This window comes from Chelonia mydas, chromosome 11 (assembly GCF_015237465.2).
Source record: "Chelonia mydas isolate rCheMyd1 chromosome 11, rCheMyd1.pri.v2, whole genome shotgun sequence".
NCBI lineage: Eukaryota > Metazoa > Chordata > Testudines > Cheloniidae > Chelonia > Chelonia mydas.
Window position 1 is genome coordinate 35,668,002 of NC_051251.2, and position 17,644 is coordinate 35,685,645.

Genomic DNA, 17,644 nt, shown 5'->3' on the forward strand with positions numbered 1-17,644 from the left:
TAGTTAAAATTTTCACAAAGATTTAGGAAAGTCTAATGGATTATCTGCAGATTGAGAAAGACATGGGGCAGTGAATGGGAAGGAAAATTCCATATTTAATGTGAAAAAAATTGAATTGGGGTTACATTTGGTTAGTTTACTGCAGTGTATCCTTCATGTGGCTACTCATGAAAAGAACCTAGAAGCTTAAACTATTGTGTAACGCATTAGCTCATCTCTAATGGTGTCTGAGTCATTTTGAATTTACAGCACTGATACTCCATGGACTACACTGACAATCTTTCCCCTTTTGATGTCGTTCAAGGTATTGGTAAACCCTAAATGGACTTGGATCCACTACAGTACACTAGGTAACATATCCTGTCCTATCATAGGATTAAATAATCCAAGCCAAGCACCTAAAAATGTTCTTAGCAGAAGGTTCCCACCTCTGGAACCTGTTCTCCCTGAGCACGGGTTTTTTGGTGAACTTTCATGCAGGGGCTGATCTTGAAACAATCATTCTGAGAGGTGTGACCTACCCTGTTCATTTTACTGAGGTGTCAGTTTAGAAACCCAATTATGCTAATTTAAAGGTTCACATTGTAAACTATTCACTGCTCTTGAAAGCAAGTGGCAAGATAGAGGAAGGATCATAATATTAAAATCTGTACAATCTGTTGTGAGGGACAGCTCATTATGGTACCAAGAGTGGAGGGCGTATGGTAGATAGTCAGCACTTTCTCCTCTCCCTCAATCAAGCCCAAGGAGCCTCGTAAAGCCTGGCAAGGCATGTGAACCCCACCAAGAGGAGTCAAATCAGTGAGCACACACAAACCTATTTTCAATATCTGCACAAACTGCTGTGGACAGCATCTCATTTTGGCAACTCACACAGGAGGGTGGGTGGGGCCTTTTGTGAGGGAGTGTGGAGTTGTTTTCCATTTGAACTGAATGGAGAGGAATATGCTACACTCCTTATAGTAGTTTACACTTCCCCACATCAGATGCAGTGCTCAACCTGCAGCAGCTCCATGCTGTCCTCAACATGCTGTCCTGCGAGGTGGGTCTTAAAGGAACGATCTAGTCTTCATTAACAGTGGACAAATTTTAAAGCAATATTGTGATAGTGATAAAGTGATCTCCATTTAAAAAACAAAACAAAACATTTTTTGTCAGAAAACATAATGTTGTATTTGAAGTTGCTAGATGCCACAGCAATGGATGCCATAAAAAAACCTAAGCTAGTTAGTTATTTCCTATTCTTAGTATTGGGAAGTATTACAGTTTTTCAGAAACTATATGTGGTAACAACTGATAAAAGTTGACTTTAATAGTGCCTATTGTGGCTCCAGTAACGATATGAATGCTGGCCTGTAAAAACATGAAGTTGGTTATAGGGTGATGTTAAAAAAGCAAACATTTACAATGGTACCATATAAATATTTCACTGAAACATACATTCTTAATTTCGGTGATGCCATGGTAAAGTCAGTACTTTGATATGGTGTTGTGTTACATCTAATGGAAATCATGGCAATTATTGCTACATTTTGTCCTCTCTAACTCCATCCTTTTCCCATTGAAGCAAATATATTACAAATGGTGAATGGAGGTGAGGAAATAGAGAGAAGGCAAAATGTTTGGAAGGCCGGGGTCAGGTCAGGACTTAACTGATGATTTTGTGTATTTTTTATGGTTGTATTAGTAATTATGTGTTTGCACAACCTTAACTAGCTTTTAATAAATGTATTGGATTGGGGGAAGACAGATGGATAAGGTACATTCATAAACATATATGTATATATTGTATATACGTATATAAATATATAAAACATATGATACTGCCTTATAATTTACATGCCTATATCTTATGCTCTGATCATATCTCTAATAATATCTTTTATCACTCCATCATTTGCTATACTGTTGATAAAAAGACTTGAAAAGTACCATGTTTTGCTCTCTCCCTTGATAAATTAGATTAAATTATTGACAAAAAATTGAAAATGTGATCGTCTCTCTCTCTCTTAATTTCATCAGTTATCCATCAGTGGATTTTAATAAGAAAATATAAAAATGAGATTAAAATATAAGGGTTTTGTACATGTTACCTGAACCTTGTGTTAAAAAAACAGATTTATTACTATTGGACCTGATTTTAAAAATTAAGCATTCACAATCATTCTTCCACCAGTACTATTCCACATCACATTGTGCATGCAGTGAAAACAGAAGTTTTCTGAATGTGCCATATAAACATACTGTGGCTGAATTATAAGTATATTTAGGACCTGTCAATAAAAAACCCATGTAAATGTTATTTATTAATATATTTACCAATCTGAATGATCGGAGAACTGATAATCCTTCAACATTTGCAAGACCAAGTTCCATTAAACTAAGGCTGACAATAATACCATCAAAAATATTCCAGCCTTCTTGGAAATAATAATAAGGGTCCATGGCAATTATCTTTAAAACCATTTCTGCTGTGAAGATCCCAGTAAATACCTAAATGCAAAATGTAATCAATTAGTCTAATATACTGGAAGTTTGTTAATAAATGTATTTGAGCAAATTTTTACAATCCAGCTGTAGACTCATAGACTTTAAGGCCAGAAGGGACCATCACGATCATCTAAACCGATCTCCTGCACATTACAGGCCACAGAACCTCACCCACCCATTCCTGTAATAGACCCATAACCTCTGGCTGAGTTACTTAAGTCCTCAAATCATGATTTAAAAAATTCAAGTTACAGAGAGTTTAAACCTGCAAGTGACCCATGCCCAGTGCTGCAGAGGAAGGCAAAACCTTCCCAGAATCTCTGGCAGTTTGACTGAGAGTAAAATTCCTTCCAGACCCCAAATATGGCACTTAGGCCCTGAGTTTGTGGGCAAAGCCCACCAGCCAGTCACCCTCAGTCTATAACTGTTATATGTAACAGTTTGTTATATATCTACATAGTTCCTTAATATTTTCACACAGTAATATTCAGTAATTAAAATCAGTGACTGAAAGACTTTACCTTCTGGCATTTATTTAGTAACTTAAGTTTTATGAGTTGGTGCTTTCACTCCATTTCCTACAGGATACATCAAATAAAAATAACACAAGAATTGACAGTAATTTGCATCCTTGCTGGCAGTCTCAGAAGAGAGAGAATCTGAGCTAACTTTCCCCTAAATGTGGTTCCTTCAGGTCAGAACTGAAGTATGTAGGTGGAATAAGACAGAGAAGCTTGCTCTGTCTGTGCTGTACCTGTTCTGTGGATAAAGAGAGGGTTCCATCCAATGTAGCATCTTCCATGAGCTCCACATTCATATGGGAAAATGTGGTTCAAAATATCTGAAGGGACCAAGGCTTAAATGGCAGAACCCCATTGATTTTAGTGGGGCCAGGGGTTTCACCCCTAAATCTCTTCTGCACTAAATACCGATAAGCAGCATGTAAAGCCCTAGTGATTCTGAAGCAAACTATGTAGTGCCAGATACGTCCGAGCATTCTGAAATACCACAGAAGTGTGTCCAGGATTTTCCTAGTTATCTGCTAAAGCAGGAATTGTGCATTCTGCCACCACACTGTGATTGTGCAGTTCCTTCATCCCACTTTCTCTCACTCCCACAATAGTTAATTTTATGGCAGCAGGACTGACTTTTTCAAACCTCTATGCAACTATGATGCTCTGGGTGACTGAACTTAAATTTGGGAATTTCAGAATTGGGAGTACAGTACCTGAAACACCATTAAAACATTAATCACATTCAAATGGTATATATCAACATTTTTTACAAATACTACTTTTCAAAAATAACAAAACTATACAGTTAGACAAGATTTAACGGCGATTACAGCATAATCAGAGGAAAAGGGAGACAACTCTGCAGAACAGTTACAATTGGGGTCAAGGGATTAAGGTAGTAAATGAAAAACAAATTTTAAAAAGTCTTTCTTCCCAAACACACATACCCATCACCCACAAATATTTTTTCTTGAGCTTTTGCTGCAACATCAAAACCAATGGAAATAGAACATTTTAGCTGAAATTAATCTACCTTTTCTGATAATTACTGGTTGTTCTTAATCCAAAATGACTAATAAATTGTATAGAAAGTTAATCATTACATTTCATAACTATTTCTTCCTTCTCATAACCATAGTGCAAGAGCACAATCTTCTGTTTGCCATATCATAATCAATCCCCTAACAATAGAATATGATATCAACACATAATAAAATATTCTTTGGATGCAAACTACCAAATGAGGAACTGAGGATTTAATTGAAACCAGTAGAGAGGACACTCTCTGCATGCACATACCCTTAATTAAGGTTAATGAATTATTAGAATGGATAGTGCAAAGCCTACTTCTTGTTAACATGCAGAGAAAGGAAATCAGGAACTCAAAATGGGGGAGGGGAGAGAAGGTGGAAAGCAGGACCTTGGATTGGCAAATGGCTGGAGTGAGAGGAGCCTAAATTAATCTTTTCAGAGACAGACTATAATATCTTGGGAAAGAATATTCTGGAATATGTAATGAATACAAGGAAAATATGAGTTATTTCAGTTGCTGAAAGGAGGAAGGAAACCTATTTTATAGAAGAGCATCTCAGACTGTTATTTTAAATTTCTGTGTTTTTATATTTTATTAATGTACTGTTTTAAAGGGTCATTGCTAAAATGTAAAGGCTACAGAAAATGTATCTTTTCTTTAAAACATCTTCTTACAGAGCTATATGTCAGCCCTACTAAATCAGTGTTCAATATGAATAGAAGCTAGACTGCTTAACACCCAGCAATAATAATCAGGGCACTTGGCTGATTTTGGTTCTCAGGCGTGCATATGGCATGAGTCTGTGTATCTCATTCCATCCCTCTCCTATCCATACTTTCTGCAATCTTGTGCACTGACAAGGGATTAAAAATTTACAAGAATCCTGTTCGCAGACAAAGAATTCTTGCAATTAAGCATGAAAATGGCAAGTGAAGTGGATGAGACAGGGAGAGAGAGAGAGCGAGTGTGTGTATATATACAGATATATATACTCACAAACAACAAAGTTGGCAGGTCTTACTATTCAAAAAGGCAAGCGTGCATAGTCCCAAGCCTATGGGTGAGGTTTTAACAGTGTATGTAGATAAATATGTAAAATTGACACAACACTTGTGCACATACAACTGTCAAAAGTACTTAGCTATTCTTTATAGTGATTTGTCCAATACAGTATTAGTATCAATGCTACAATACCATTTCATCTGGATTACAAAAATGACGGCACTAGAACTGGTAGGAATTTTTTTTGATGGAAAATGCCATTTTTGTCTAAATCAGAACATTTAGTAAAATGTGTTTACTTTTATGAACATTTGCACAGAAATGTCCATTCTGAGACTTCTGCAAATGTGTTTCAGAATTCCAAAATTTTATGTGAAATGTTTTTCATTTTTATTTTATTTTTATATTATTTCATACCATGTCAGCACTACGACTGCTACTGACATGACACAAAATAATGGTTAAAATATTCTATTCTATTGTTTTATTTTAATTTTATTTTAAACATCATTAAGGGCAGCTGCTATTTAGTACTGATTTGAGTGACCCTTTGATGTAGAAAAGATAAAATGTTTCAGTCAGTAGTAAGAAGAAGCTGCCCTAAATGATTTTGAAAATAAAATAATATAGACTATTTCCACAATTATTTCATGTTATGACACATCAGTTAGCACACAATGTTATGAAATAATGTAAAAATAATATAAAAAAATTTATGGGAGAAGAGAGAATAAAATAAAATTCTAAATAAAATTTCAGAATTCCAAAATGAAGATTTTCTGAAACTGATTTTTTTTTCTTGGAAATTCCAGTTCACGAGAAATTTAAAAAATATTTGTTTTTTCTTCTGAAATGTCTAGGTTCAAATTCCAGCTTTAAATGGCACCTAGTTTTTCTATTGATATTGTTGGTAAATTTACAAACATTGAGTACTTTCTGATACACAATAAAATATAATCTTCCCATTTGGTGAGTATTTTTCCAGTTCCCTAAAGTGGCACTGGCATGTTAATAGCAAGAGGAATGCCATTCCAGAATTACAGGTTTCAGAGTAGCAGCCGTGTTAGTCTGTATTTGCAAAAAGAAAAGGAGTACTTGTGGCACCTTAGTTTGCAAATCAGTGGCACTACTATGGGTACCCGCATGGCCCCACAGTATGCCAACATTTTTATGGCTGACTTAGAACAACACTTCCTCAGCTCTCGTCCCCTGACACCCCTACTCTACTTGCGCTACATTGATGACATCTTCATCATCTGGACCCATGGAAAAGAAGCCCTTGAGGAATTCCACCATGATTTCAACAATTTCCATCCCACCATCAACCTCAGCCTGGACCAGTCCACACAAGAGATCCACTTCCTGGACATTACGGTGCTAATAAGTGATTGACACATAAACATCACCCTATACTGGAAACCTACTGACCACTACACCTACCTACATGCCTCCAGCTTTCATCCAGACCACACCACACGATCCATTGTCTACAGCCAAGCTCTACGATACAACTGCATTTGCTCCAACCCCTCAGACAGAGACAAACACCTACAAGATCTCTATCAAGCATTCTTACAACCACAATACCCACCTGCTGAAGTGAAGAAACAGATTGACAGAGCCAGAAGAGTACCCATAAGTCACCTACTACAGGACAGGACCAACAAAGAAAATAACAAAACACCACTAGCTAAACTAAAACCTCTCCAACGCATCATCAAGAATCTACAACCTATCCTGAAGGATGACCCATCACTCTCACAGATCTTGGGAGACAGGCCAGTCCTTGCTTACAGACAGCCCCCCAACCTGAAGCAAATACTCACCAGCAACCACACGCCACACAACAGAACCACTGACCCAGGAACCTATCCTTGCAGTCCGTTGCCAGCTGTGTCCACATATCTATTCAGGGGACACCATCATAGGGCCTAATCACATCAGCCACACTATCAGAGGCTTGTTCACCTGCACATCTACCAATGTGATATATGCCATTATGTGCCAGCAATGCCCCTCTGCCATGCACACTGGCCAAACTGGACAGTCTCTACGTAAAAGAATAAATGGACACAAATCAGACGTCAAGAATTATAACATTCAAAAACCAGTCGGAGAACATTTCAATCTCTTTGGTCACTCGATTACAGACCTAAAAGTGGCAATTCTTCAACAAAAAAACTTCAAAAACAGACTCCAACGAGAGACTGCTGAATTGGAATTAATTTGCAAACTGGATACAATTAACTTAGGCTTGAATAAAGACTGGGAGTGGATGGATCATTACACAAAGTAAAACTATTTCCTCATGTTTATTCCCCACCCCACCTGCACTGTTCCTCAGACGTTCTTGTCAACTGCTGGAAATGGCCCACCTTGATTATCACTACAAAAGGTTCCCTCTCTCCCCCCCCCCGCCGGTAATAGCTCACCTTAAGTGATCACTCTCGTTACAGTGTGTATGGTAACACCCATTGTTTCATGTTCTCTATGTATATAAATCTCCTCACTGTATTTTCCACTGAATGCATCCGATGAAGTGAGCTGTAGCTCACGAAAGCTTATGCTCAAATAAATTTGTTAGTCTCTAAGGTGCCACAAGTACTCCTTTTCTTTATTCCAGAATTAGTACTTTCATATAAAAGTAACTGAAGACAATTCAAAGAGCTGTTCTGATAGTGGAATATTTTATTAGATTTCTGACATTAAAAAAATATTTTCTATGCAAAGAGTGTCAGCACCAACGGGAGAGAATTAAATCATCATCTAGCAGCTAAAAAAGACAAACTCTAAGATAGGCTTCAAAGAATCTGTCAAGCAATTTACCTAAACTGAAGATTATGCTGTCAAACAATATTCAATGATTACATTACAACTCAAGATTATGGGCCTGATCATGCTCCTGTAAAAATCCGGTGTAACGGTGGCGTCAATGAAAGAGGCCACTCTTATCTGTGAGAGTCCAGTGTACACTTTCTAACCTGCTTACAAAAGGTTGTCTGGAATGAAGTTAAAACAAGTTTTTATCTATCTAATCTATCTAATGAATGCTATATATATGCTTTCTTTTAGGAAAATTCATTTTTATCCACTACATGCTACATTACAACCCACTTACCAGGTTTCCCACAGTCAGCACACTGCTGAACTGTTCTGTCATTGGGTAGTGTTCCATGGCCATAAACAATGTGTTTAGAACAATGCAGATAGTAATAGCAAGATCAACAAATGGATCCATCACAACCAAATTGACTATATGTTTTACTTTTAACCATGGGCTCCAGCAGTCCCAGATCAAGAAAGTGTTTGCAAATCTGTACCAGCACGGTGGACATTTTTGTCTGGATTCTTCGAGTTCTGGAAAAAAATGTGTAACATTAACTTATAAAACCAACAATTTTCCTAACAGAGCCACTAGAAGTGCTTAGTTTAAAATTAAAAAAATATCCCAAAGGTTTATGTGCAGCTAAAATATACTATATGAAAGAATTAGTCATATGTGATTTGTACACTAAATACACGCATTTCCAAATGAGCATCTTTATAAGCACAATGATACTGCTGCTTTCACATTAGCTGTGTAGTACACTATTTTCTTGACTAAAGACATATTCACTAGTACAATAAACAATACTAAACCACTACTTTCACATACTGCAATGTAAGGGATACTCTCATTCTTTACTCAAATCAGTAGCGGATTATGGTTTTGTGGGGCCCTGGGCCAGAGCAAGTCGGGGCCCCTCCCCACCCTTTCTGCCTGCAGTCCCCTCCCCGGGCACTCCCCAGCAAGCCCCGACACCCCAACCCCACTCCCCGGCAGGAGCGGCAGGCAGGCAGAGCGGGGCAAGCCCCTGCGCCCCAACCCTGCTCCCCAGCAGGAACACCAGGTGGAGCAAGTCGGGGCACAAGGGCACCCTTTTTCTGGGGCCCCCCAATTGTCTGGGGCCTCTTGGCCCAGTGGCTAATCCACCACTGACTCAAACCACTGTTTTGTTTTGTTTTGTTTTTAAAAATGCAGTATGTGGGTTAAGACAAACACAACCCCTTCCCCCACTCAGTTTTAGTAGGACAAGTTGTCTTCTCATATATTTACAATAAATCTGTCAATTAAGAAGCAGATCTATTATGTAAGCCTGTGTCCTCTGTTGGGAATATCTGATTCCTATTTTTCCTTACATTTGACATCATCATAAAGGTCAGATTTCCAGAAGCCAAATTGCCTCTAAATAAGGTTTGATTGCAAGGATGAACATCCGTGTGAGAAATCAAACCTTGATGGGATGTTTGGGGATAGGACAGAAGGAACATGGAGATATTCTGGTTTAAGTGAAAAGAAGTTAGCTTAGTGAAAAGCAGCCTCCTACCCCTTTTCCCTCCACCCCCCGCAAAATGTCCTGGCACTGTTTAGTAGAAGTTGCGTTTGAGTGTGTGTATTGCAAAGGGCATCAGTAGGTGAGCAATTTCCAAAATTCTGTATAAATATTGGTCGTGAAGATCTTCCTGCAGTAAGATAGAACAAGTTGGCTGGGTGGAATAACCAAATTTCTGAATGTTTAGCTAGTCAGAATGCTGATGGGGGAGGATTATTGTTAGGAATCAGGGCCTCCAGCAGAGCCAGTCTCCAGGTAACCTAACGAGTGCAGCGGGCCTATAGTAGTCTGCATAATTGGCTACACCACATGATCAGTTGGAGGAGTCAGCCAACCAGCTCTTAAGCTGAGCACCAGTTCAGCGACTGTTCAAAGCATTTGCTCCTGGTTGTGTTAGTTCCAATTCTCACCCTTCGCTCTGGTTCCTGACTTCGGCTCTGAACTTTGGTTCCATCTCCTGGCTCCTGATCCTTGGCTCTGGCCTCTGACTGACCTTGGGCTGCAATTTCTGGCTACTGATACCTACTCTAACCACTAGCCCCAAACACCCACATCCCAGTCACTGACAGTGACCCTGAACTGGGATGGAAAATGGGCTTTCAGAGAGAATGATTGGGAGGACAAGGAAGACAGGGTTTCCCTAGCCATCTTCCAGAGGTTGAAAAACCACAGCCTTTGAGACTACAAAGGAGCTATCAGGATGACATAAGCTCAGATCTATCTGATGTTTCTGCCTGTCCTTGCTAGTAAGGGAAGAGGGAGAGAAAGGTAAACAGTGAGAGTCTTCTTCAGCTAAAGAAGAGGTGACAGAAGAGCTCCCATAGGTGAGAGCAGAACTGGCCCAGAATTTTGAATAATGGGAAGCAAACTGACCCATCTACACATAGTGCTTCATTTAGAGACATTGGCAAATTTGTACTAACTTCTTGTATAAATCACTCAAATTTGTATGGACTCAACTGACATCAAATCTAGTAGAAAGGAAGACTCTACTGTGATCTGAGATTTGTAAAAATGCATTGGAAGTATTTTTACAAGAGGATAAGTAATGTACACCTTCATCTCTGATTATAATTAAGCTTGGATTGATTTGCTTCTCTGAGAAATGAGAAAGTGACTCATTTTAAAAAAATCTGTTGAAATTTTTACTTTTCACAAATGAATTTGAAGAGTACTTTGTAAATTTTGTTTATACATTTTCTTTAAAGTTTGAGGTCGAAGACACATTACAAAGGAAATTAAATAGGCTTTGTCTGACTTTTTAGAATTGCTGTTAAAAAATTTCCTACACATATTAATCAGTAACAGTGTGCCAAAAGGTACCATGACAGATCTTTAGAGCAAGTCAAAATGTTATGCTATTTGAATGAAGTTCCAGTATATTCAGTTTTCATCATGTTTCCAAATCACCTTTCATTCTTCTAGTTTTTGTGAATAAATATTTTATAGAAGGAACTTGCAATATATGAGGTTTTTATGAAACGTTATTTATATTTTTGTCTGCATCCCTCTAGTGTAACTCAAGAGAAGCAGTGGATGTATAGCGTTGGAGGGAGCCAATTATTATAGGTGTTTTTTTTAACCAAAAGACATTGATTGTTGTTCACTTTCCATACTTGTCTGTCTGTCCTTGGACTTTAAAGTAAGGACTTTGGGTAAGGACCATGCATAACACATCCCTGTTATTATCCTTGTTATTATCCCAAATTATTAATATGTAATGATAGTTTCTGTGAAGGTTTGCTTTAATCTCCTATTGACCTGATGTTTTAGAAAGAAATCCCGTTCTGCGGTATCAGCCATCTCTTTGGCCTCTACCACTTCATCATAAATGCTAGTATCATGGAATAGTCTTTCTCCTTTTGCAGCTTAAAAAAAAAAAGACATAATTAGTCATCTGCCCTTGGATGGCTGTTACCCTTTGGACCTGAACTCCCTTTCAGTAACTGCACTAAGAGAAATTCTCTTTCTTTCTCCTCACAGGGGAATCTAGTGTTTGCCGAACAGTGTTTATTTTGTTTCTTCTACTCTGTTCTAGACTGGAGCCAATATATAAAAAAATATAGATTAGGGTTAATATCATAGGAGGCTTAGGGTAAATCAGGCTAAATGATTAAGAACATGTACTGGAAATGTTCATTTTGTACTTCCAGTGCCATACAGACTTCACCTGTCCAATTATACAATTACAAGTGAAATTGTGTACATCTTGTCTTAAGTGCAGCAACTAATAAAAATTCAGTGAAATGCGTATAAAAATGAAATTCGTCACATACCTTCCATTGTGTTTGTGAGTATGCTGGCTATACTCATTGCTCTTTGTCTTGCAGTAGAATCTTCCAACATTTCCATGGAAATTTGATAAGAACTCAATCTTCTTTTTCTTATTTCTGTTTCTGTAGTGGTGCCCTGCAAATGAAATGCTGGTGAATTAAACCATTTTCAGCAACTTATTAACAACACAATATACAAATCCTATCATGACTTTCAAGGAAAGTCTGCTATGAACAGCTTCTTATCCAATATATTAGACTTTCCTTACATACTGCAAGTTTCTGTCTCCACTAGGATTAGCTTTGCTGTTTCCTAGATGTCTGGTGGGAATTTCAAACTGCCCAACAAGCAGTGAGCTAATCGGAAGCGGGTATATGAAAATACACGCAGTGTGATTAGATAGAGGAGAAGGAGGATTTTAGGTTCCAGCAGAGATTCAGGTTCTCTCATTGAAGGGGTTGTTTGAGAAAGTATTGCAAGGTGACTCTTAATTTGGGGAGCAAATTGCCAAGCAGTGCTGGGAAGTTGGGGGCCAATGGCTAATTTAAATGAATGTCGGGAGTAAACTAAAATTTGCTGCCAGATATCTTTTTGCTAAATGCTTATTAATTTCTTTAGAAATTAAGTACTTGTGGCACCTTAGAGACTAACCAAGGCTACTGCTCCTGAGCATGTGTATTATTTTTTTTTTTTTACAATTTTTTCTTCTCCTCTTGCTTGAGACATGATACAGTGGTCTGAACATAGGAGTGGGAGTCAGGAATTCATGAATCCCAATTCCTGCTCTCTCACCAAATCACTGTATGGCTTTGGCAAGTCACTTAGAGCACTACATGGTGCATTGATCTGCATTGTATGGAGTGTGAATTCTAAAGCACAGCAGCACGTTACGCACTAACTGGCCAGTGTAGACCCTCCTGGCGGTTACTAAAAGTTCCCCCGTGTGTGTTAATGTAGTACTGGTTGAAATGGGATGACATTAACGTGCAGTAGGGAACTTTTAATATGTATCAGCAGTTAGAGCACAACACGCTGGTGCACATGAGTATTTACCTCCTGTTCCCAGCTGGTGCAGACTAATGTACTGTGTAGACAAGTACTTACTCTCTCTGCCTTAGTTCTACCACCTATGAAATGGGGATAATAACTCTTGCCTACTTCACAAGGGGGTTGCAGTGATTAATTGGTTAATGCTGGTTTAGCATGAAGATAAAAAGCTCTGTACGAGTGATGACAATTATCATTCCTGAAAAGGAGACTCGACATAAACAGGCTGAATCTTTTTTAGATGAAAAGATCTATCAAATATGCACAAGCACACATATACCAACTGACAGTTTCCTTCGTTACTTTTTTGAATTTCTGGTCCAAAGACCTATGTCAAGATAGGAAATCAACATAGAAATAAAACAAGAAATTTATGGTAATAGTGAAATTTAAACACTGCATTGTAATGAATATGTTTGTGATTAATTTTAGTACTCTTAAAAACTAGCCAGTGTCATTGAACATACATTTTGTAAAATATTATATTGTATATACCATCATTTTTTGTAAATATTTTAAATATCTCATATTGGATTCCAAAATTTTACAACTTCAGCTAAAATTAAATGCAATTGGATGGGTGTATAATAAACACATTTCTCATTAATATTATGTACCTGGTCTTCCTCCCATTGAAGTTCTTGGGGTTTTGCCATTGACTTTAATGGGAATAGGCTATCACCCCTTATCTTGTTAGTTCTATGCGTTTGCAAGCACTGTACTTTTACTTAGTTGTGGACTAAAGGAAGTTTATCTATTTCAATGTGTTTTGTTGGGGCAAAACTTAGATCCAGATGCAAACATTCAATTAAGATATTTTTCTCTCCCTATCCTATATGCAGATCTCCCATTGAAGACAGTGCATGTAGGGAGAGCAGAATATTTGAGTTGAGTTCTGCCAGATGTATCTGAAAGGAGATTTCCCTCCCCCCACCTTTACTGTGTTAAAAGAATTACAAGATATAGATGAATTTGAAGCTATAGAAACACCTGCCCGAACTATTTCAAACTTGCTTATATGACAGTGAAGTTACTATGATCAGTGGTTTATCTAAGATCACCTCTGGGAGAAGTTGTCCAGTAGGCGAAGTGAGAGCTGAAGGTCCTCCAACCAAAGAAACCACCCCATTGCAATCTACAGTGCTGTGCATCTTCCCATTTGGTGGAAGCGCTGTCACCATCCTGGATGACCTACTGGCTTCACTAATGTTACTGTTGCGTCTTTCACCATGTCTGTTTGGAGCAAAGAAAGACTCTCTTCTGCTCTCATTGTCTTCAAGAGTGCTGTGTTCATCATCAGCAAAGTCATTTTCTGATCCTATATCTTTTGCTCGACCTCTGAAGCTGAAAATGCTCGTTCTGCTGTTGCGCCTTGGGGAAAACAGGGAGCCACGAATACTCAGCAAAGACTGTAGGAAACCCCGCCCCCCCACAAAGAACAGCATTAGTAAATGAAACACTTTAAAATACAATATCTTGTTTTCTCATGGTAAGTAGTAACCACACTCTAGAAAGAAGATATTTATTTGTTTTTAAGCACCAACAGTGTGCTCACAGGGCCATGTTGTTTACTCGGTGGGTGGGAATCATTTCTGAAGTGTTATGGAGGGTGTAGTCAGAAACAGTGAGGGGAATGAAGTCCAGCCACTGGCATCAGAGTGTTTGGTTGTGGGTGAGGGGAAGCAGGAAGGTTTAGCAGTTAGGAGCATTGGCAAGAAGAAAAGGGACTGAGGTGGTGTCCACCATTTTCTGGGTTCTGGGGAGAGGCACGCTTCCCACCGATACCCTGACAGTTTGTGTGCTTTACTTTTTTCTGTCTCCCACAAGATGGCAGGGATGAGGGGTCCTTGTACATTTTTCTTTCCATTCTTTATGGGAAACAGGGACTCTAAATCACAAGACTCATTACTCACCGCATCTCACTCTACTTGCCTGAGGGATGAGTGTTCTAATGATCAATGCTAAAATCACTCTGGATAAGCCTAGGCTGTACACCAGTCTGTAGTCTTCACCAGCAGGCCCCGTGATGTAGGGGCAGCGTAAGCAGCACTCTCAAACTACCACCCAGTCAAAAGTTTGGAGAAGACATGCTGGAAACTGTATTGGCACATGCCTGCCCTCACTGTGCTGTGAGGGAATGGTTGCAGAGCCCTCGTAGACTGCACAGAGTTCCCAGAAGGCCACCGCTTACCCATTACAGTTCTAAAGGTGGTTTTTGCATGTAGTTGAAATTACTTTTAATAAAAGTCTAGGGCCATGAGATCTAATTCTGTCCTTGAATGGGAATGTGGGACTTCAAAAGGAGCTTGTATGAGTGTCCCAGGGCAGGATTTGACTCAAAGCAAGTACACAGAGATCAGCAGGGACCAGAGTTATCTGAAGATGACCTTTTACCACTGAGAAAAAGAAAATCATTCTTTGTTGGTAATTCTTCTGTTTAATTACAGTACAAGAAACTGCTTCATAGAACCTTTGTCTTCCTTTCTGCATATTTCATTAGCAGCATTCATGAATAAATAAAACTAGTAACAGTCCTGGAGAAAACAAACCCTGCATTAAGCTTTCTTCAATCTTCCTTTTTTAGCAGTCTTCATGTCTTGGTATATTAAGTCTCAATTCAGACACTATTCTTTCAGGAAAAACCCAGTATTTACATGCATAAAATAATAGCATTTACATTCAGATTTTATTGTGAGTGCAAGAAAGAATATGAAAAGCAGAGGCTACTTTTAAAAAAATATTTATCCCTACATCTGTACTAATAACAAATACTGTTGGAAATATAAATATATTATAGGTGGGTCTGGTAGCACTGCCTTTTATTAAGGCTACCCAACACTTTCAATTATAAGATCCAGACTTATAACTTTGACAGACTTTAACCATTTGGGCTGAACATTTTCATGCCAGCTATCTGCCTCAGTCTAAATGTTTTTGGAAAATTCCGCTTAAAGTTGCAGAGCCATTTCCAAGAAGGAGGCTAAGCAAATATGTTGTTTTGCCCATTTTAAAAAATTCTGATGTCCTTTTCTTTGGAAAGCTCTAGTGTCCTGTCCACGTCCTGTGTCATCCGTCCGTTCCTGCTTTGGGGCATAGACTTAAATTTTGGCATGGGGGTGATCTTCATTTCAATGATGTTTCTTTTGCTATCCCCATGAAAATCTGCCCAAATTTGGTAAAGTTATAAGCCCTTGAAAAATAACAGGTCACACATCTCAGTAGAGACTTCTTAGGTTTTAGCAGCTAAATTCCCTGAAGTTTCTGTCTACCTGGAGAATGCTCCAGCCTGGAGCTGAGCAGGATTTCCCTGCAATTGCAGCTCTGGGAGCTGTGGGCTGTGCTGGGTCCACTTGAACTGGCACTTGCATTGAGAGCAGAGAGGCTCTCTGTCCTGTGCTCTCAATGCTTCCCCTGCTGTGTTCAGGAGGAGGAAGCTGACAGATTCAAATGTGATGGAGACAAGAGCCAGACCTGCGGAGAACTTGTGAGAAGTAGACTGGGACAAGGAGCCTGGGGTGGAAACTAGGAACAGAGGTTGATGGAGATGGGATGGGGAAGGTGAGAAGAGGGTAAATGCAAATGGAAGTTGTGGTGAGCAGGAGACTGTGACTGGCTGGGTAAGATGATTGGGATTCAGTGCTGGGGAGGGAATGTTGAAGGCGGGGGAACTGGGAGCCCAGAGGTGAGGGAGATGACTGAGATTGTCTGAGGAGCCAGGTGGGGAGACTGCAACTATCTGGGCAAGGAGACTGGAACTGGCATAGGTAGTCTATACGGGTGAGACTAGGACTGATATGAGAAGCCCCTGCTGAGTGACCCATGGGGTATCAATATGGTGCCAAAGATGGAATTTCTGTTTTTTCTGTTTGCTTTTTTAAAAACCAAGTAAATGACACACAAACTACACTAAAAGAACAACATTAAGGTTGCAAAGTCAAGCACTCAAAAGGTAGGAAATGCGAGAATTAAGGTTGTCTGTATAACCTTAATTCAGCCCCCTGGAGAGTGTGCGCTAAGATACAATTGTTACTTACACAATCATATTCTATTTTTTTCGCAGGACCTTTATCATCATTCAGTGAATAGAATGGATGGTGCTCACTTAAGTGAGCAGCTATTTTGTTTTTTCCTTGTTCAGAGTGTGGCTCCATACTTATTTACTGCATGCTATTCAAACCCTACTGTGAAGACAGAATTATTAATTTCCTCATGGGCTTTTCTGTGACATTCATCACTGTAATATATCCGTAAAAAGAAAAGGATACTTGTGGCACCTTAGAGACTAACCAGTTTATTTGAGCATGAGCTTTCGTGAGCTACAGCTCACTTCATCGGATGCATAGCATATCCGATGAAGTGAGCTGTAGCTCACGAAAGCTCATGCTCAAATAAACTGGTTAGTCTCTAAGGTGCCACAAGTACTCCTTTTCTTTTTACGAATACAGACTAACACGGCTGTTACTCTGAAACCTGTAATATATCCAAGTACTACACAAATGGTTATGAATTTATTTCACAAAACTCCTGTGAGGTGAGAGATTGAAATTATCCCTATTTTACAGATGGGGAACTGAAACACAGAGAGATTGAGGTCAAATTTGGCCACTAATTTTGGTGTCCAATTTGAGACCTCTAGGACCTGATTTTCAGAGTACTTATTATATATAGTGCTTTATATGTTCAACACATAGCTCCCATTCACTTCATTTGCAGCTGTGAGTGCTCAGCATTTCTGCAAATGAGACCTGAAGGTCTCAAGTCAGACACCCAGAAAATTAGGAATGTGCAATTAGTGACAACCCATGAAAAGTTTGCTTTAAGTAACATAATGCATCCTTTATCACATAGCAACTCTGTAGCAGAGGGAGGGATAGAATCCAATTCTCCAGGGCATCTTGCATTCTTAAGTC

At 38.9% G+C, this 17,644-nt stretch overlaps 1 protein-coding gene across 2 annotated transcripts in view; it reads right to left on the reverse strand.

Annotated features, from left to right (window-relative positions):
• Nucleotides 1-17,644, reverse strand: part of LOC102941549 (sodium channel protein type 2 subunit alpha) — a 111,965-nt gene that overhangs the window by 49,782 nt on the left and 44,539 nt on the right. For both annotated transcript variants that reach the window (XM_043525370.1, XM_027818996.3), the window contains exons 12-15: nt 13,796-14,143; nt 11,690-11,822; nt 8,159-8,397; nt 2,320-2,493 (exon numbers count right to left, since the gene is read on the reverse strand). In XM_043525370.1, coding sequence (XP_043381305.1) covers nt 2,320-2,493; nt 8,159-8,397; nt 11,690-11,822; nt 13,796-14,143 — 894 coding nt within the window. The remainder of the gene's footprint in view (nt 1-2,319; nt 2,494-8,158; nt 8,398-11,689; nt 11,823-13,795; nt 14,144-17,644) is intronic.